This window comes from Peromyscus californicus, unplaced genomic scaffold (assembly GCF_007827085.1).
Source record: "Peromyscus californicus insignis strain IS unplaced genomic scaffold, ASM782708v3 Scaffold_11__1_contigs__length_118956290, whole genome shotgun sequence".
Classification (NCBI taxonomy): Eukaryota; Metazoa; Chordata; class Mammalia; order Rodentia; family Cricetidae; genus Peromyscus; species Peromyscus californicus.
Genome location: NW_026294402.1, coordinates 90,222,445 through 90,245,022, shown reverse-complemented (window position 1 = coordinate 90,245,022; position 22,578 = coordinate 90,222,445). Strand labels below are relative to the sequence as shown.

At 38.1% G+C, this 22,578-nt stretch overlaps 1 protein-coding gene across 4 annotated transcripts in view; it reads right to left on the bottom strand.

Annotated features, from left to right (window-relative positions):
- Positions 1 to 22,578, bottom strand: part of Xrn1 (5'-3' exoribonuclease 1) — a 112,681-nt gene that overhangs the window by 35,606 nt on the left and 54,497 nt on the right. For all 4 annotated transcript variants that reach the window (XM_052717086.1, XM_052717065.1, XM_052717056.1 and 1 more), the window contains 8 exons: positions 20,784 to 20,897; positions 18,123 to 18,221; positions 15,083 to 15,198; positions 14,347 to 14,493; positions 9,077 to 9,166; positions 8,723 to 8,858; positions 3,429 to 3,485; positions 3,024 to 3,156 (listed from right to left, as the gene is read on the bottom strand). In XM_052717086.1, the coding sequence (XP_052573046.1) occupies positions 3,024 to 3,156; positions 3,429 to 3,485; positions 8,723 to 8,858; positions 9,077 to 9,166; positions 14,347 to 14,493; positions 15,083 to 15,198; positions 18,123 to 18,221; positions 20,784 to 20,897 (892 nt within the window). The remainder of the gene's footprint in view (positions 1 to 3,023; positions 3,157 to 3,428; positions 3,486 to 8,722; positions 8,859 to 9,076; positions 9,167 to 14,346; positions 14,494 to 15,082; positions 15,199 to 18,122; positions 18,222 to 20,783; positions 20,898 to 22,578) is intronic.

Below are 22,578 nucleotides of genomic sequence, written 5' to 3'. Positions count from 1 at the left end.
TTTTTAAGAGTGCTCAGAGCATTTGTTTTATTTTAAAAGTTCACACACACACAAAACCATTTTAAATATGAAGAATGACATAACAACACACTGACTGTCATCCAAAGCAAGAAATAACACAAATGCCTTAGAAGACCATTGTGTCCTTATTTCTGAAAAGGCAACCACAACCTTTACCTTGGCAGTTTCGTTTCCTATATATATCTTTACACTTTTACTATCTATGGACATATCTGAAATAATGTATAGTAGTGTTTTGAAAGTTCTAAGCAATATATATATACATATATGTGTATATATATATATGTATATATATATATATATAAAAGATAGAGAATATACTCTTGTAACACACTTGTATTTGTTTCAAAATCATGAGATTCATTCCTACTTTCTGAATATACCTCAGTATTTCTTGTATTCTATCTATGATTATATATCACTGATCTGTTTTCTCTGCTAATGGACACAGTTTATAATTTATGCTATTATAAGAATGCTATTATGAATATCACATAAACGTGTCCTTTATGTAGTAGGCTAATCCTTCCCTAGAAGTGAAGTTACTAAGTATTAGGGAATGCATTTAAAATTTTTTGAATTAACGTTGGCATATGATATTACATATTTAAACTATGTAATGTAATAAACTTTACCATACGTAATTAAAGAAGTCACAATAAGTGAGATAGTTATTCTCAAAGTCTTCTGTGTTATTTTGTTATGCACACCTTACTGATTAGAAAACTATTAAAACACTATAGACTAGTGCATATATCTAAAATTTTATTTAAATAAGATTATATAGCTTATATTCTTTTTTGTTTGGCTTCTTTCAACACCATCATTTTGAGAGCCATCCATTTTGAATGTACCATTTTTTTCTTTTTTATTATTGAGAAGCATTTCATCATGTAGTATCCAGTTTATTCATTCACTTACTGACAAGCATTTGGATTTTTCTAATTTTTGGTTATTACACAAGGCTTGGTGTAAATTCAAGTCTTCTTTTCTTCTGGGTTGGTATCTAGGAATGGAATGACTGAGAAGATGGCGTATTTTAAGAACTTATAGCTGGTGAAATGACCTGAGTACAATCCTCAGGACTCAAATGGTAGAAAGAGGGAATGTTTCCTGCCAATTGTCCTCTGATCTCCACATACACACACTGTGGCACCCAAGTGAGCATACACACATCCCCCTCCACACACACACCCTGACACACATAAAGAAAAAGAAAAAAGATTTTTTAGAATACCTATAATGCGAGCACTTGGGAGACTGAGGCAAGAGGATGCTGAGTTTAAGATTAGCCTGTGCAACATACTATGTTCCAGGAGAGTCTTGGTTACATAGGAAGGCCATGTCACAAACAAAGCCAGACTTGGTAGTGCACAAACAAATTTCAATACTTGGGATGCGAATGGACAAAGACCATGAGTTTGAGGTTAGCCTGGACTATGAAGAGACTGTGTCAAAAAATAAAAATATCCGTCTTCAATTACAAAAAAAAAAAAGACCTATCAAACTACTTTCCGAAGTGCCTGTGTCCACATTCTCACTGACAATGTAGGAGAGGTTCTAGTCATTCCACGGCACTGCTGGCACCTGCACACTGCCTTATTTTCTTTCTTTCCATCCTTCCTTTCTCTTCTGAGGTAAAGCCTGATGTAGCCCAGGCTGTCTTTGAACTCACCATGCAGCCAGGGATGACCTTGAACTTCTGTTCCCACTGCCTCTGCATTTGCCTGTGGTGCTAGAGCCGGAACCCAGTGCTTTGCCCGCATGCTGGGCAGGCAATCTACCAACTGAGCTGCACCACAAACCCCCTTTGCATTTGAGTCAATCTAGTTGGTGTATGGCTGTATCTTTTTTCCTGCATATATCTCCACCTCTGTAAAATATCACTCAGTTATTATGCTTATTTAAAAAGAGCAGTTAAGGGATGTTCGGTGTCAAAGGCACTTGCTGACGAGCCTGAAGACCGGGGCACTAGCCCTGGAACCCCAGATGATGGAAGGCAAGAACTAACCCCTGCAACTTGTCTCCTCACCTCCACATGTACCCACACCCACACACAATATACACTTGGGAGTCAGCCAGTAAGCGCCTCCACGGCTTCTGCCTCCAGGTTCCTACCTGGTTTGAGTTCCTGTCTTCCATTCCCTCAGTGGAGTACAACTTGGGATATGTAAGCCAAATAAACCCATTCCTCTCCATGTTGTTCATGGAGATGTTCCTCTCTCATGATGGTCATGGTGTTCATCACAGCAACAGAAACCCTAACTAAGACACCTAAGTTTTTATGAGTTCTTGGGATGAACGTGGGTCCTTATTCTTATTAGCAAACATTTACAGACGATCTCTTTATCCCCATTTTCTTATTTTTTCAGTCTCACTCTGTAGCCTAGACTGGCCTGGAATTTTCTATGGATCCAAGGTTAGCCTTGGACTTGGGTAATCCTACTGCTTTAGCTTCCCAGGTGTTGTGACTACAAGTGCAGACCTCCACAACTGCCTATAATCTAGTTGGATTCCTAAAAGTCAAGTCAATATGTACAATCATCTAAAGTCTTCTCACTGTAAACAACATAGTGTTTATTTTGAAAGATTTCTAGATTATCAGGCTTACTCGAACCTATAGATTATAATGCAAATTAAGGTAAAACTATGAATAAGATCTGTCAAAAGTTTACGATGTGATGAAAATTTCCTTTTAGTTTCATAAAAATGTAGTATATCCTCTAAGTCCTTATTTAATTATAGTGTGATATACATAAACTACCAAATTATCAATAGTTCTTCTCAATTTCCCCTCCATTCACCCACTTCTCAGATGATTATGTGAAAGAGAAAAAGAGAATTTTCTTTGAAAAGTACAACCAAAAGGTAAAAACACTCAAAACATAAAAGGATTTAGCCTTTTCTCTGATTTATTTTCTGCTTAGAGGCACACAATACACAAAACTGTGTTCTACTTCACCATGTGAATGCACTGCAGACATCAAGTTCTGAAACCTTACCCCCTTTAATTCCAATGATGGTGCCTCGGAGGCCGACTGGTACTGAGAAGCTCTCTCTGACGTTCACAACGCGATCAAACAGACGGAACTCAGCATCCCGATCAGGGACGACCCCATGTTGCTGCTCTAATGGCTGAAAAGAAGAGAGCATGCATTCTAAGGAAAGAGCCTCCTCCTTACACCGGAAACGGTGTGTGTTTGTGGAGGCATGGTCTTATGTAGCCCACACCGAGTGCAAACTTCTCCTACAGCCTTAGCCATCCTCTAGAAGAACCAGCAGACTTCTGACTCGGTCTCCTAAGTGCTGGCATTCCAGGCATGCCACCATGCAGGCTTGAGACAATTGCTGTTTCCTCCGTGTTTTCAAAGGAAAACAGTGACTTTCAATTCCCTACAGATACTTACTCTGTAGAGCAGATGGGGCTTCACTGTTACTCGTACTTTCTTATTATTCTTTCTTTGCTGAAGAAAAAAATCCAAATAGAAAATTACAAAACCATTCAACAGTTTCAACATCTATGTATTTTATAAAGCCAAATAAAGGGATTACATTTTAAGAATGCCTAAGGTTTGGCACTTGCAGGAGTGAAATACATATTTATAAGATGAATATAGCCTAAATTCTTAAATTGTGTTATTTTAGGTAGTATGTGTGCAGCTGGTTCTCCCCTTTACCTTTATGAAGAGCCCAGAGATCAAACTCAGATCACGGGGTGGCAAGTGCTTTTTACCTGTTAAACCATCTTGCTGGCCCTAATTTTTTTGAAGTAGGTCTCACTATGTAGACCTGGTTGTCCTGGAACCTGCTATGTGAACCAGGCTGGCCTTGAACTCACAGATATCCACTTGCCTCTGCCTCCCAAATGTTGAGATTAAAGGTACATGTCATGGCCCTCAATTCTTATTTATAAGTTTTAAAGCTAAATATGTAAATCATATTTATTTTTAATTCTATTTTTGTGTATGCGCGTGCACGTGCATATGTGTCATGGCCTAGAAATGGAGATATGGGGACACCTTGAAGGAGTCAGGTCACTGGGCTTGATGACAAGCATTTCACCCACGGAGCCATCTCACTGGCCCCAGTAAATTGTATCTATTGCACAGAACAGAAAAATTCAAAGTTAGAAGTACACTGAGGATTAATACTTTAGACTACTCAAGTGAAGTAGTGGGAAGGAGGATAATCAGATCAATTTTTACAGCATGGGTAGGTGAGTAGGTCTAGGCAGAGTCTCCTCTTTTCCAGTGCTGGTGGTTAATTTCAGGTCCTCAGTGGTGCTAGGAAAGCACATGACTTGGAGCTGTATCAGCAGTCTTGCTGTGAGCACATTTAATGTGTAACTGGCAACCCGAGACACAAGCTTACTATGTAAAGCCTAAGAAACTTACTTTTAATACAGAAGATTTTATATATTTTAAAGATTTGTTATGTATAAAGTGTTCTGCCTGCAGGCCAGAAGAGGACACCAGATCTCATTATAGATGGTTGTGGGTCACCATGTGGCTGTAGAGACTTGAACTCAGGACCTCTAGAAGAGCAGTCAGTGCTCTTACCTGCTGAGCAGAATCTCCAGCCTGGAAGATTATATTTTGTTTTGAACTTTATACAATGTATTTTTTTTCTAAGAAGAATTACAAAGAATAGTCAATAAAAGTTTTTCTGAGATAAGGTTTCACTCTGTAACACAGGTATCCTCAAATTAATGACGATCTCCCTGCCTCAGCCTTCTGAGTGCCAGGATTACAGGCACCAGTCATCATGCTAAGGAAGATTTATACTAAAGAGAAAAAAAGTATGAAGCATTTATCTACAAAAACATTATCTGGGGCATGTGAGTGTATACTCAGGTCTTAACCTTAGACCAAGTGACTCAGAACCAGGTGGTTGCTTTTTTGTTTTTGCTGAAACAGACTAGAATTTATTCTGTCATTTTAAAAGAAAATATAAATTAAACCAAACCAACCAAAACTAAAAGACCCAACCAACCAACTAATCACTAATATTCCCCCCAAACAATGAGAGGAAAAGGGAAGGGAAAAAGGGGTTGGGTTACTAGGATCAAATGATTGTTAAATAAAGTCTTTTCTTTCTAACCTGTTAAAATAGGCAGACTAACATAGCTAAAAAAGCCACCATTTTTCAGTCTTTCAGGTAGGAGTGAAGAGAGTAAAGATGAAAAACTTATGCTAGAAGAGTAAGTTAAACAGTGGGTAGGAGCTTTCAGTGAACCATTCTGGGAGCTATCCATAACGGTTCTGCTCCCAGGTTCTGACTGTAACATCTTGTGGTCACATCTAGCCATGAAGGAGGTTGGGAAGCACAGCCAGGGAAATGGACACAGGTAAAAAATTGGACTCTGTTACAAAACAAATAAAAAAAAGGTTGATTTGGGATCTGAAATTGTCCCCATCTGTCCCTTTGCTGGTCTGCAGGCACACTCATTCCTATTTCTGTGTATACAGTATATCCACTTCTCATAAACACATATTCCTTTGACATATTCCTGAACCCAGATCTGATATCCACAGCTCTTGCAGTCAAGTTTACAAGCATCTTCTAAAGGTCTAGTTATCTATAACTGTGACAACTTATAGTTAAAACTAACCCATTTCATACTGACAGAAAAGAAAAAAAATAGGTCATTAAATATTCTTTCTAAATATGATATCTTGTGTATATGTAATTTTGCTTTTAAATTTTATTTTAAAGTTAATTTAAAATAAGTTAATTATTTTTAAAACTTAAACAAAAATGAACAGAAACTTTCCCAAGAGATGGAGAACAACAATTAAGGTTCCTGGCCAGGAACAGTTACATCTAAGCAAGCGTCACTTCTCCAGCATGGCTTTGCACTTTGGAGTGTGGCTTCTCACAGAATCCATTATGGCTCTGTCAGAACTGCAAATGAAGTCCTGTGCAGCCTCTCCTCTGCTCAGAGCTCAGGGAATGAGCAACTGTTCTGAGGCGTGGCACAGGCCATCTTCTGCAGGTCAGAATCAAACAGACCCAGCCTCTGGCTTTTCCTTTCAACAGAGTCTCGTTATTTTAGCCCTGGCTGGCCTGGAACTTGCTAAGCATGGGCTGGGTTTACATTTATGACAGCCCTCCTGTAGCCACCTCCCAGTGCTAGGATTATGGCTGTGCACCACCATATTTGGCATTTCAGAACAAGTACTTAACTAGAGTCCATGGTCATTTACTTGTACCTTCAAGTTTTAAGAATCATTGCTCTTGAGTGAAACCCAGAATGCTTAAAACTGTTCTTCCAGTATGATTACTACTGTCTAATAAGAGAACGCATTGTGCGTGTGTGGTGTGAAGGATCCAATCCAAACCTTAGACATGTAGGTAAGTGCTCTACTACTGAAGCACATCCTAGTCTAAAAGCTACTGAAAAATTCATTTAATGATGGCCCTGCATTATAAAGAAGTTTATATCATTTTCAGAACGTTGTATTTAGTTTTTTCTTCTTTCCTTATTACTCCAATAACACACCTAAACCCTAATTACACTCCTTTCACATATAAATACACTTTAAATTCCTGTCTTACTTCTATGCATGTTATAATAAAATAATAAACTATAATTTTGTATATGTATTTTATGTTTGGAAAATAAAAAATGAGTAAAAAATTGTGTTGTGTGTGAATATAAGATGATGTATATATGAGTGTTTCTGTGCCTACAGACACACGTGAGGCGGCTAGAGGAGATCAGCTGTCCTCCTCTATCATGTTCTGTTTTAGACTTTTGAGATAGGGGCTCTTCCATGAACGTGAAACTTGCTGTTATCTTTCCAACTGCTACCCCCAACTAGATTGGCAGCTAGCATACCCCAGAAATCCTGTCTGCCTCCTAAACCCTCTGTCCCCCCCCACCCCCCAGGGAGTGCTGGGGTTACAAGCATGCATGGCCACGCCTGGCCTTCTATGAGTACAGGGTTTCTGAACTCAGGCCTCAGGCTTATACAGTGAGCACTCCCATCGCGCGAGCCATCTTCCTAGGCCCGTTTTTATTTTGGAGACAGGATCTCATTCTAGCCCTGGCTGGCCTCAGACTGGTACAATCCTCCTATGACAGCCTCCTACGTTCTGGGACCGCAAATGGGAACCAGAGAATCCTTTGTATCCAAATGAGCTCACTGGCCCGAAAAAAGCTTTTCAATACTCATTTTACTTGTATGTGTGTAGATGTTTGCCTGCAGGTAGGTAAATACAACACATGCATGCAGTGTCTGCAGAAGGCAGAAGGGGGAGTTGAATCCTCTGGAACTGAAGTTATAGATGGTTTTGAGACACCATATGGGTGCTGGGAACTGAACCCAGGTCCTCTCCGAGAGCACTAAGTGCTCTTAGCCATGGAACCACCTCTCCAGTGCCTGGTGTGAATAATTAAACTCTTAGGGGTGAGGGTATTATCTCAGTGGTAATGTCCTTGCCTAATTCACAGTACTAAAAACACATTACACAAAACAATTCTCTTGGCTGTGAGTCTATTAATTTTTCTTCAAAGAGAAAAAAGTCATGCAGTTGAGGTTTTTGTGGCTATCACCAAAGAGTCTGAGTATATTTCATGAGAATCCAAACACTACCACCATCAGCATTCATAGCAGTGAACTCACTCTGTAGACCAGACTGGCTTTCACTCAGAGATCTGTCTCCTGAGTGCTGGGATTAAAGGAGTGTGCTGCTACCACTAGTATATATAGGCCAATTTGTTTGCTTTTCGAAACAGGCTTTCTTTGTGCAGTCCTGGCTGTTCTGGAACTCACTCTGATTCTCGCCTTTACTTTTGGAGTGCTGAGATTATGGGCATGCTAACTACCATACTTGGCTTGATGTGGTGCTGGGATAAGATCAGGGCTTTGTGTATCTTAGGAAAGCTCTATATCAACTAAGCCACATTCCCAGTCCTGAAGATAACATGTTTTATTCAAGCTGATCTTACTGATGATCATAATTTATGAGGTAGGCATTATTTTATTACTGATTTACCAATGATGAAATGGAGGCATGAAAAAATTAAAATATTGAAAAAGAATCTTAGTTCACGGTGGTAGGAATGGCTCTTGAGCCCAAGCTTTAACTGATTTTGCTAGTAATTCAAAAAAGAGTGTGTCATCAAGGCATCATTAAGAGAAATTAAAGTTTAAACAAATATTAACATAACCAATCTACTTCTAATGTACCGTTTATTTAAAAAGGATAAAACAGGTTAAGTCAACTATCTAAGTTTGTTGTTTTGAAATAGCAGAATAGAAAAATAAGAGATTAGTGTGTGTGTCTCTGTGTGTGCATGTGCCTGGGTCTGAGTGCACACACCATGTGACAAATGTGGAGGTCAGAGGACAACTTTCGGGGAATTGGTTGTCGTCTTCTACCATGTGCATCCTGGGATTGAATTCCCATCATCAGCACCTTTACCGATTGAGCCATCTCACTAGCTCTCAACTGTGTCATTAAAGAATGTAATTACAAGAGTGACCAAGAGGAAATCATCATTATTTCTCATCCACAAACTTTCCATTGTAACGAGAATCATATAATTAGAAATATTACAAAGAAACAAATTTTAAAATTCATAGTTTTGGCACACTGGATTATTCAGTATTAATGAGAATCATTAAGTACATACATTAGTTGGCCATTTTAACTTCAGCTCTCATCAGTAACCATGGTTACTGAAAGTTAGTACCTTGCACTTCTCAACTTCTTCCTCAATTTTTTCAACAATGGCTGCATCCAGAATGTGTAAGTCACAGGAAGAACGGGACAGAGTGCTGACAGGGTGTCCTTTGAGCCAAGTCATAATTTCTTGAACTTTTTCAGCACTACAATAAAAACAGCAGTAATTTTTCCACACTGATTAAAACTTTCTGAGGGTTTATATTAAGAATCTGATAAAAATTTTCTGGGAACTGTGAATTAACAGATTTAAGAAATTAAAGCAAAAATCAAACAATATAAAATAAAAGGTAACATTAGCTGAACTTTCAAACCTAGTTTTGAATTGAACTACAGGGCAATAAGTACCACAAATCTTGCTCACCCGTTCTCATTTTCTCCAGGCCAGATGTCATCTTCATAGAACACATCTTCTTGGCTGTTTTTGGCTATATAACTAAACAGTTCCGGTGCTCTAGTCAACAAAGAAATAAAACACTGCCTTAAAATATGCAATTATCTTCATATAAACTTCCTGTTAAGTGATTTTGGATTCTAATGGGGACATGTGGAATATACTGAGGATTATTATAGTATTACTAAGGGGTCGTATTAATAAGGAATGAGACTAAAAGGCTTGATAGAGTATTCCTATAGCTCCAAGAAATTCCCATTGGCTGAGAGAAATAGTTCAATTGCTTAAAAAAGTCCAGTTATGACTGTGATTCTTCTTTGATTAAAATATGAGGGATTAGATGTATGAAAACAGTATTTGTGAGTTCACTGTTTTTGAGACAGGGTTCCTATGTAACCCTGGCTAACTTCAAACTTATAATCCTCCTGCTCCAGCTTCCTCAGTGCTGGAAGATAACTGTGCTACAATAATGTATAGGTTTTAAAAGTTAATTTTCTAATTTTTGTAACAGAGCTGGAACATTTCATAATGTAGCAAATTATAACAGTTTCTAAATTTCTTCTGATAGTCTTCAAAATTATGTTTCTTTTGGAATCATGTATAACTCTCAGGTACACCCAAGCAGATTAAACAAATCTTTGGTCCTTCCTCAATTCACTAAAATAACAATAAAGTAGAAAACTGGACATAGACCAAAAAAGAGAAATGGGGTATGTAATGTCCTATAATGGGGAAACAAACTTTTAGAAATTAGACACTGGATGGATGAGATGCAGCTGAACTGATGGACAGGAATAAACCGAATAAACAAATAGGACAAGTCACCGGAAGAAAGAGCAGCTGCCAATCACATAAAAGGCCACAACACTTCTGGCCTAGTGTTTCATGAGCTGAACTAAAAGCGAGTTTCTTACTCCCTGTTCAGTTTCTCATGTGTGAACTGCTCTTTAAATATGCACAATAAACTTATACAACTGAAAAAAATAGGTACACAAAAAAGTCCAAGATTTTTTTGAATCTGTAAACATTCAGGAATTATAGGCTTCAGACATATTTAATAGCATTTACATTGAAAATGTGTATGGCAAGCAGTTGGAATAGTTGTTTACTTGCTACCACCCTTGCATAAATACCTGCAGTTATATTTTAGACAGGTTAGCCAAGAAATACCCTAGCTTTGGTTATACCAGAGACAGAGAGCTGTAGGGGGCAGGGATGGTACAAGGGCAAAGGACAGGTGCTGAGCTGTATGTGGAATTCATGCACACATAGGTAGTATATAGCATGTCAGAAGCATCGCGTCTCTCGAAAGCAGACTCTGAGGAGACAGACCTGCAGTTTGTGGGGAGACTTGGAAATCAACACTGTGGGGAGGGGAAAGGAAACAAGCAGAAGCGGGCAATGGACACCGAAGACGCTGAGCTGTGAACTGTTCTCAGTGAACCTCCTGGCCAGTCCCACAAAGATCTCAAACCGGGGCAGCCCTTCGAGTTTGTCCTGGGCTGGGGCAAGGAGGTTGCCTTTGCTTTTGTATCTCCTGCACCAGGAACTGTGTGGTGGCAAGGGAACATGACTTTAGGTGAGGTAGTTCTCTTTATCCACAAAATTCCAGAAGGTGGAGGGCTGTTAGCAGCATTACTACTACCAGGGGAAAATTTCCTTCAGTCTAAGAAAGATCTAGGGTGGGTGGGAAGTAACCACAGAATCCATGGGACAACAAAACCCATTTTACCTGGTTAATTTCCAGAATACTAGCAGTCAGTTTTGTTCCTTACATCCATCATGCAAGGAAAAGGCTAGAAGATACCTCTCTAGGAAAAATTAGCCAGTTAGAGAGAAGATATACATACAGGGTAATGAATATTAGAAGGTCATTTTTAGAAATAGTAACGTCCCATGTGATAAGCCCCACCCAAGTGCACTAAATTCCCAATAGGCTTTTTGGTAAATCCTTGTTAAATACAGACACCAAGAAGCATTAGAAAGTGGAGAAAAAAATTCTAACATAAAAGGTGCAATAAATAAAATAGAGGAGAAAAAACAATTTGGAGAAAATGGAAATAAAGACATTTAGGTGGCTCACAACTGCTTGTAACTCCAGCTCCAGGGGATCTGATGCCTTCTTCTGGCCTCTGCAGGCACCCACAAACATGTGGTATATGCAGACACATTAAAAAGAAAGACATTCCACTCATTTTATATATAGATATGATGAATGTATGTTGATGCATGCCTATAATACCAGCACTCAGGAGGCTGAGGCAGGAGGTTTACAAATTTCAGGCCAGTCTGTACTCTTTTTGAGTTTGAGACCAGCCTCGGGGGAGGGGTGCCATACTGGGAGACCTTGTCCTTAAAAACAAAAACAAAAAAACAAAACCAACCAACCACCAACCAACCAACCAACCGTCCAACCAATGAAGAAGATAAAACTGAAGATGTCTCCTCGAGTAGGACAGTACGGAAAAGGGATGAGAAGAAGAGAAGGAAGAGACAAAAACTGGTCCAGGAGTCCCACAGAGGAAGAACAGAAAAAAGGTTGATTTTGTTGTTATTAAAGAAACATCACAAGGCAGAGTCCCCGAATGTAACGGTTATCAGTTCTAGGGGCTAACCAACAGAAGAGATGGGGAACAAATCTGTACCAAGGCACATATCATCACAGTCAACAGAACTGACAGAAAGAGTCCAGAAAATGAATATAGGTCACCAAGGGGATGAGAGATGGCTTACAGGTTAAGAGCACTGGTTGTTCTTATAGAGGACCAGGGTTCAGTTCAAAGCACCCAAATGGTGACTCAGAGCCATCTGTAACTCTAGTTCCAGGGGATATGATGTCCTCTCTTCTGGCCCTCCACAGGCACTAGGCATATAGTAGTGCATGGGCATACATGCAGACAAAACACTCATACATACAAAATAACCTGAAACAATAGTATTTTTAGAAAAAGCAGATAGATCACAATACAAAGAATCAAGCCAGGACTCACAGGACTTATCAATGGCAATAAAGGAGACAAGAAAAGAATGGAGCAGCGCTTTCAGAATCCTGAGTGAAAAGGATCTCTGGTCTAGGACTCTACCTAGACAAGTTACAATTAAGTGTAGGAGAAAGAAAAAAGTACTTCCAGACACAAAGCCGCCCACCCCCATCCCCACCAGTTACTGTGGTTAAATGTACCATCAACATGGGGATAAAGATTAAGGAATGGGAGCCAGAAAATAGAAGAATTTGTATGGACATAGAGACCGTCTCTGGTCCAAGAGCTGGGCCATAAGCTCAGAGTCACCAGTTTTAGCTGAAGTAGAGACCAAAGTGTTGTGGGATGGTCTGTATGTCAAGTGTGTTGCTGATTGGTTAATAAATAAATCACGGATTGGCCAGTGGCCAGGCAGGAAGTATAGGCGGGACAAGGAGGAGAATAAAGCCGGGAAGTGGAAGGCTGAGTCAGAGATACTGCCAGCCACCAAGATGACAAACAGCATGTGAAGATGCCGGTAAGCCACGAGCCATATGGCAAGGTATAGATTTATGGAAACGGATTAATTTAAGCTGTAAGAACAGTTAGCAAGAAGCCTGCCACGGCCATATAGTTTGTAAGCAATATAAGTCTCTGTGTTTACTTGGTTGGGTCTGAGCGGCTGTGGGACTGGCAGGTGAGAGAGATTTGTCCTGACTGTGGGCCAGGCAGGAAAACTCTAGCTACACCAAAGGCTTAAGGACAGAGATGAAACTAAGAGAACTCTTCATCTCTACAGCAGAATTTTCAGCTCAGGTCATATATATGTGTACAGATGTCAATCAACTGAAAAAAAAACAGTGAAAATAAAAGTGTGGATAGGTAAGAAAATGTAATGATAATATATGACATGGTCTAGCTGTGAGTATTTATCATAACCATGTAAACCTTATAAAATTAACCCAAAATTGTAATAAAAACTGTATGAAATATGTTCATGTCTACCAGGGAGCTGAGAGAATGAGGAAGAGCTGGAACTCATAGACAACCCTTTCACAGCTGGAAATCAATGGATATATGACAACTAGAAAAATAAAAACTATTTTTTGTAGTACTTCAGACCAAACCCAGAGCCATGAACATGGTAGGCAGGAGTTGTTAAATCTCAAAGTTAAGAAAAAGAAGTCTGAATGTAACCTTTTAAGGAAATATGGAAATGAGTATAGAAACAAGCTAAATTTTCATATGGCAATATGGAACTATATGATCCCCTTCCAAAGAATCTGAATGGTGAGCCAGGAAGATGGCTCAGTGTATGAAGGTATTTGCTTCCTGATGATGTAAGCCTGACAACCTCAGTTAAATTCTTGGAACCATGTCAAGGTCATCAAGAACTCCCTGACAAGGTTGTCTTCAGACCTCCCTAAGTGTGAGTATGTGCACTCTAGTGCATACACACACATGCACAAATAGAAAATTTAAAACAATATTTTAAAATAGATACAGAATATGACTTTATTTGGAACTGAGGTTCTACTAGAGACAACTAGTAGAGAGGGCTCTAATCCAATATGACTAGTACCACTGTAAAAAGGAGAAAGGAAGATAGACACAGGTGAAAACTTAGGTGATAACGCACGGGGAGAGAGACTGTCACTTGAAGATAGAGGACTGGAATGATCAATCTACAAGCCAAGTAACACATAAAGTTACAGGAAAGTAAGAGAGCTAGGGGACTATAATCCCGCTGACATCTTAATTCTGGTTATCAGAACTGTGAGATAATGAAGTCCACCTTGGTGAAAGCAGCTAGCTTGTGGTACTTTATTATGAGAGCCTATGAAACCAACACAGGGATCCTCAGTGACAAGGAGGATAGAAACCTGCGCAACAGTATGAAGAACATTAAGTTGTAAATCAGAAGTGAAAACATTTTTTCTAAGTAACTTAGCACTTACTAATAAAAAATGGTAACACATTTCCTATGGGATTATTAATGCAAATATGTTGTTGCACTTTTTTTTTTTTTTTTTTGAAACAGGGTCTCACATAGCCCAGGCTGGCCTTAAATGCATTACACAGGTAAGACTGGCCTCTAATTCCTGATCCTTCTACCTTTCCTCCCTTGTGCTGGGGTTAGAGGTGTATGCCATCATGCCTAGCTGTTGCTGTACATTGTACTGAAGGACATACTCTCCCTTTCAAATGGGTATGAGCCAGGCAAAATAGACAATACATGCCTGAGCTGAGAGGCTGGGGAGAAGCTGGCTGGACACTCACCTCTCTATGTACTCTGCGAGAAGCTGCTCTGCTGCCGATGAGTACATCCACTCACTCCCAACTTTCTTTGTATATCCAGGGACTTCCTCATTCTTCTTGTTGAATTTGAGATTTAAACCCACATTTGCTTTATGGTCTCCATGAGGGCTAAGTTTAAACCACATATACATACAAGTGTTTTAAAATTTGTTCAAAAATAAAAGTTTTTTTTTTTTTTTTTTTTTTTTAAACAGTGCTAAGAGATTGAATCCAAAGTCCCGAGCATGCCAGACAAGTGGTATAACACTTAGCTACATCACCAACCCCAACAATTATTTTCAACTTTCAGAAAAGCTCAGTTCTGATTGTTCTACATTTTAGTTTGCATGGTTACTACTAACTAGTAGTAATTAAAAAAAACTACAGGACAGGTTTTAAAATCCAAGTTAAGAAAGCATATAAATAAATTATGTAATTAGAAAAAAAGAAAGTAACAAAATTCACAGAAATATATTCCCAAGGCTCACACACACCCTCTGATACCTTTTTTCAAGGTTAGCTGCTAAAATTTCATACTGTCTTGAAAGCATCTAAAGCATATGCTGCTGTTCATGTAAATGACCACCACAGAAGGAACTGATGGGCAACTTAGTCCACAGTCATGAATTGGAGAAAATTAATACTGAGATAGTAAGCATTTAATCTCTATATTTAATTTTTCTGCCACTTTAAGCAAATATCCCTAATACAAACTTACTTTCTCCTAGATCCTCTTCCAATAAAAATACTTCCTGTAAACCTTGAAACAAGGTATCCACTCACTCCAAGGCGACCGGCCAACACATATCCTGGGTTGTACTTTATAGAGTATTTCTTTAAATATAAAAATAAAGAGGTCAATTATGGAAACATGTTTACATTAAGTACTATCTGGTTACCTCTGAGATCTGCACATAATTAAAACACCACTGACCACTGGATTTTGGCAACATAATCACACACAGTCCCTTGGTCCCCCGACCCCTGAAGGATCTGAAAGGCCCTCTCTTTCTCTTTAAAGCACAGTCTTCCCAAGAATGAATGAAGGAGTAGGAAGCATAGTTTATAAATCTGTCTTAATAAATTCTGTAGGCACGAAACAGAAAAGTCTTCACACAACATTTTTAAAAACTAATTTTCATATTTTAAGCAGAGCTAGCTAGAGAGTATATGGGATAAAGTAAGGCCTCAAAAATGAGTACACTGAGCTTGGTGGTGGTAGCGCACGCCTGTAATTCCAGTACTCAGGAGGCAGAGGCAGGTGGACCTCTGTGAGTTTGAGGCTAGCCTGGTCTACAGAGCTAGTCCAGGACAGGCTCCAAAGCTAGAGAGAAACCCTATCTCGAAAAACAAACAAACAAACAAAAAAAATCAATCAAGAAAAATGAGTACACTGAAGTCAAACACAGCAAATCATCAAATCAGTTGCAAGTAAGGGAAGTAAAAAGTGTCCTTCATATACGAATGTAAGTAATCTTTTCCATTAATATTTACTATTATATGAAAGTCACAGTCAAACAAATGGAAACTTAATTTGTGTAGTTAATGACTGTGAAATTAAGAAAAAGAAGGGAAAACAGTAATCAAAATATATTGTATGAGAAAATATATTTTCAATTAAAAAATAAAATATATGGCAGGACAAAAGAAGAAAAGACAAAAAAAGAAGTATTAGATGGTATAATTTTTAATTAGGAAGAAATTTGCAAATCTAATATCAACTATCACTAACAATCATATCTAGTCCTTATATGATGCATATAGAAAGACACTAATTTTTATTCATAGTCTAATACTTTGTAAGTTATATGACTATATATATTGAGACCATTTCATGTAGCTCAGGTTGGCCTTGAACTTTCTATGTGCTTGAGGATAATCTTGAACTTCTGATCCTCTTGCCTCCACCTTCTCAGTGCTGGGGTTATAGGTTTGGGCCACTAAGCTGGTTCATATAGTGCTGGGGACTGAACCTAGGGAAGCTCATGTAGGTTAGGCAAGCACTCTACCCAATGAGCTCCATCCCCAGCCCCAACAGTTTATATTCTTACTTTATGCTCATACATGAATATGGAAATATTTTCACCAACATAAAATCAATTTCTTGGAGTGGGTAAGAGATTAAGTCAGCTACCATTATTTTATTGATCATATGTATCTACAATGATGTCCAAATAGGTAATTGTTTTTGGTGGGCTGGAATATCAAATTACTATTAAAATGTATGAATATGTTAGTAGGCAAATATGGCAATATATGTACATAGCCCTAATACTTGGAAGACAATGGCAGGATGATCAGGAATTCTAGGTTATTCTTGGTTACTCAGTGAGTTAAAGGCCAGCCTGGGCTACACAAAATATTGTCTCAACACTCACACAGACACACAGAACATGGTTGTTCAACAAGAGTATCATCAGATTTAGTAATAATAAAATATAGAATAAGAATGCTTTGTAAACAGATCAAAATAATTAAGATGGTATTTCTTGATTATAAGAAGTATCACTTTATTACTAAGCACTTTGAAATGTGCAGAGGCACATTCAGTTATGATAATTGGCATAGGTTACTAGCATTTAGAGCCCATGGACAAAATGTCCTATTTACAAAGCTGCCATAGATACAAGTGTCCTATTCCAAGTACTAATGGTACTCCATTTGAGAATTCTAAGCTGTGCTGTAATTCAAAGTTAATTAAAATCATCAATAGTACCCTAAAAAACATAAACGGTATAGCTAAAATACTAGGGTAAAGAAAATAAGAGTAAAAGGAACACCTTTTATACAGGTCTTCCAGCTTAATCATCTAATGGCACACTGATGCCTTCTGACCCTGTCTTCTAAACGCTTTCTATAATAGTTGATGGTAAGATTTTAGGGACACCTCTACCTTCTATACCCAAAGTTCCCTCCTGAATATGCTGATCCTTAATGCCTTAAGTCAGATCACAACAATACAGAATAAACACCAATTAATAATGTAATCTCTGCATTTTTTTTTTTTTGCTAAAGATTTACATACGTGTGTGTATATACTGTTTCAATGCTAGGGGTTAAACCTGGGTACTTACATGCTATGCTAGGCTGATATGAATAGGTCTACATGAGATTTGGGGAACAGATTTCTACTTTTCCCTTATGTTTTTAGTGTGTGTGTGTATGTTTATGAATGGGTATGAATGCACAGTGCATGTGTGAAGGATAACCTTGGTGTCATTCCTCAGATCCATCTACTTGAGTTTTTTCTCTTGTGAGGCAGGATCTCTCACTAATCCTGGCATTCATCAATTAGGCTCAGCTGGCTGGCAAGCTAGCCCCAGAGACCTGTCTTCCCAGTACTGGCAGTATAGCATGTGCCATTAGCCCAGCTTTTTTTTTTTATTATTATTATGTGTATTGGTGTTTTGCCTACATTGTATGTGTTTGTGAGGATGTTGGGTTCCCTAGAACTGGAGCTACAGACCATTGTGAGCCACCATGTGGGTGCTGGGAACTGAATCCAGGTCCTCTGGATGAGCAGTCAGTGTTCTTAACCACTGAGCCATCTCTCCAGCCCCCATAAGCCCAGTTCTTATCCATGAGTATTGCAGATATGAACTAGGGTCCTCATGCTTCATTAAAAATACTTTACTGACTGAACTATCTCTCTATCCTTTACGCTTATTCTTAAATATTGAAATTAATTTTAAGGAGGCAGAAAAAATATCCGAGCATTAAAAAAGTTTATTCTAAACAATACCAACTATTGTACTTACATGCTGGTTCTGTATTAAAGCATCAAGGTTTGGTTCACATGGAATGCTGAAAACCACACGAATCCTACCTTCTGTAATCACGTCACCCGAATCCTGAACCTGGGGGTAGGGTAATCACAGTGTTTTAATCTTTCATTACATTCATTTACTTTTCTCCTTATTTGAATGATACTCTCCTAAATTAAAATTTTATTGTCATAAAGTTAGAAAGTGGAAATTTTCTTGTAATTTATAGTAGGATTTTAAAATATTGTAAGAGTGAGTCATTTTATATTTAATAGGTATTAATCACATATAAAAATTAACTTATTTGTAGATAATTTCAAATTACCAAAATGTCTGAAAACATTGACCTAGATTCACTCATTGTTAATACTATAAAGAATATGTCTTTAATATTTGTATACTATGTGCATATGTACATGCATATAACAACAACAACAAAAACAACTACTACTGCTACTACTACTACTACTACTACTACTACTACTACTACTACTACTGCTACTACTACTATTTGGAACAGGCTTTCAGTATGTATTTCCAGGTTAGCTTTGAACTTATTTTGTTGTCTAGGCTGGCCTCAGACTTGGTGACCCTCAACTTCAGCATCCTGAGTGCCGGGGTTACAAACATGCATGACAATCCCAGGTCCTTTCAGTGTTTTGAGGATACCTTACAGACATTATGTCCTTTACCTCTAAGTATTTTGTGTATATTATTAAGGATATTTTATTATAAAACAACAGTATCATTATTAGGCATATAAATTTACATTGATATTTTAATTTCAACTATTCTTTACATTCCAGTTTTATCAATGGACCCAATAATGTCCTATGCAGAATTCTTTCCTCTCTCTCCAAGCTACCATAAGATATTGAACTTAGCTATCTGTGTCTTTTTGTTATGGAGGCAGGTAATGCTATGTAGTCCAGGCAGGCTTCAAATTCATCCTCCTGCCCCAGCCTCCCAAATGTCAAGACTGTAGATACTCCCGTGGCCACTATTAAGCTATGTTCCCAGCTCCTAGCTGTATATTGAGCATTCTTTAATGTAAACTATATCCAGATCATTTTTTGGTGTGTGTTTTAAAAACAATAAGTATTCTAAAGAATATAATTTGTTCTTCACGTTTCATTCTGCCTTTTTCCTTTGTATATACTAGAGACTGAACATAGTAAGTTAAGCAAGCACTCTACCACTGAACTGCACCACTATTTCCCTCAAAGTTCCTTATTTTGCTTTTTGTAGTGAAGTTATATGTTGTGGAATATCAGTTTAAGATGTGTTACATTCATTTATGCTGTGGAATATTTGTTTAATAATTCAAAGAAGTGTTGCATTCTTTAATGCTGCATTTGTTTAACTCTGTAAAGCTGTGTTACTTTGCCTATCTAAAACATCTGATTGGTCTAATAAAGAGCTGAATGGCCAATAGCAAGGCAGGAGAAAGGATAGGTGGGGTTGCCAGGCAGAGAGAGTAAATAGAAGAAATCTGGGAAGAAAAGATTGGGGAACAAGAAAAGGAGGAGAGGAGGACATTAAGGGTCAGCTACCCAGCTACACAACCAGCAATGGAGTAAGAAGGAAAGAAAGATATATAGAATAAAGAAAGATAAAAACCCAGAGGCAATATGTAGTTAAAGAGAACGGGATAGTTTAAGTTAGAAGAGCTGGCTAGAAACAAGCCAAGCTAAGGCCATGCATTTGTAAGTAAGAATAAGTCTCTGTGTATTCTAATCTGTTACTGTACTCAATCGTTTTGCTACTCAAACATTTAAGATCTGGCCAGTAGGAGTTCTTTCACCTTGTTTCTGTGCTTACTGGCATAGGTCTTTCTATTCTTTTAAGCACTTTTACTTTTTGGCATCTGATGTATCAAAGTCATTTTGTATCTTACCTGCTCCAGACCTAGAACCAGATACTTTAGTGAGAAGGACTATTGCTTTTAGTGAAGTGCTATGGTCTTAGAGGTCAAAATTTGAGTATTATGTATGTTCACTGCTACCAGAGTGTGTCTGTGTCTTATTCTTTTGAAAAATAGAGCTAGAAAAATATGCATGTATACACACACAAACATGTGCCATATGCACATATGCTTCAGAATCCCTAACAGTACTGCCAATCTGTCCCCCAAAGACTCTTATTTTCTCTTATTCCATATCTGTATGTACTTTTTTCTGTGTGAGAAGTAAAATTATTAAACATATCAATACATTTAAAAATTCATTAGCCCTGAGCCTAAAATCTACTTAAAATAATTTTAAGGTTGTTTCAGATAAAACCTAATAAACAAGTATATTATAAACACAAACCAGGTGGTGATGTTGTACACCTTTAATCTCAACATGAGGCAGACACAGGTTAATCTCTGAATTCAAGGCCAGCCTGGTCTACAGAGTGAGTTCCACGACAGCCAGGGCTACACAGAGAAATCCTCTCAAAAACCCCAAAACCCCAAAACCAAACCCACTAGATTTTGAATACTTTCTCCCACCTCCTGATCACCCACTTGTCTCTATAGCTCAATACTGTGTTCTTAAGTTTCATGAGTGAATTCTTTCTTATGTTTCCCCTTTAGCATTACATTTTTATTTTGCACTTAAGATGAAAAACTGTATTAATAAAAAGATAATTAATAACAAAATTGAAACTAACTTCTCCAGTGCAGCCATAATAAGGAGTTCCCAGCATAAAGACCATACTTCTCAGAGGAAACAAATCATCCAATGTTTTGATATTGGAGAAACGAGAGTCAAAAGCTCGGATGTCCTACACAAAATGAAATAGGAGTTAATCATCACAGCTAGTATTTCTAAAGCCTGCACATCATCTTTTCTTCTTATGAGATTAAATCTGTTTTATCTGCAAATGTCAAATATAAGATTTTTCTACATAATAATACCAAAACCTAAAACATACTGACTTGTTACATCATTCTCTCTTCTAGATACTTCATACATTTATCTATTTCATTTACTTCTTACACAACCTTTGGTTGCAGACCTTTACTTTTAACCTCATTTTATGAAGACTGGCACAAAAGGCAATGAATCTTGTCCAAGGTCACATAGCAAAGAAGCCACCTCAGGCAATCTGTGCTCTTAATTACTACACTATAGTTTATTTCCCAAATTTAGGGTTAGTATAGATAGCAGTATTCCCTTTATCCATGGGATAGGGTAAGATTTCAAGCCCCCTCCACACTACGTATGTCTGAAGCGATGGTCAGTACCAAAACCTATAAGTACTTTTTTATACTTACACATCTATGACAGCATTTACTTTATACACTAGATAACAGTGAAAGATAACAGTAATAGAAGACTAAGACTATGTGAATGTGGTCTCTTCCTTTCAAAGTGTCTAGCACTGTATTCACCTTTTCCCTTCATGTGATGATGTGACGATACATGCCTCCATGGTGAAATGTGGTTAACAAATGAGAACTTATGAAATGTGGACACATGCTCCAAGCTTTACACAGAGCAGCAATAGCGAAACAAGCACTTTCCCTTACAATTTCATGAATTACAATTTCCCTTACTATCTGTAATCGGACCATCCTCATCCTATGAGGAAGTTCATCTTTTCACTTAAAGGGAGCATCTTCTAACTGCCAGTACCATGTTCTTGCACTTGGGAGTCGTTTAGTAAAGTAAGTGTTATCACACACATGATCCTGTGACGGTTGAGCTGGCACTGAGATGCTACTCAGTGGAGAGCCCACCCAGCATGGATGCACCGGACAAAGATGATTTCCACCCGAATGACAGCTTAAGACTTGTCTCAATACTCAGAATGGTGATCAGTTTTAAATGCATGAACCAACTCTTGGATAAAGAGTACCTACTGTCCCCTCACAATATTAGAGATTATGCACACAAAGGGAAAGCCTTTAATATTCATTAGGCAATTTCTGGCAAAAAGAATTTTTTTAAAGAAAGGATCTTGATATGTTGTCCACCATGGTCTCAAACACACAATCTTCTTGCTTCAACTTTCCAAGAGCTAGGACCACAGGTGCTCATCACTACACCTGGCTAAGACCAGGATTATTGAAGTATTATGAAAAAATGCCAACATGTTAAGAATGGTGTGTTGTAGAAAATTTATTCTAGAAAATAAGTTCTTAAAAACTACCACAAAATCAGCCAAGCATGGTGGCATACACCAACAATCCCAGCACTTGTGAGTTCATGGCAAGTCTAGTCTATATGGTGACTTCCAGGACAGCCAAGGCTACATAGAGAGACCCTGTCTCAAAAAACCAAACATCAATGAACCAACCAAAGGAAGAACAATAGAAAAACAACCATAAAATCAAAACCGTATTCCTACTTGTACATGCTGAGTGGGCATGGACTAATCTTTAGACAGAATAATATTAAAAAATCTAAAAAACCCAAAGCAGAGCAGACCCATTTCTTTAGCGTGTGTGTTTGTGTCAGAG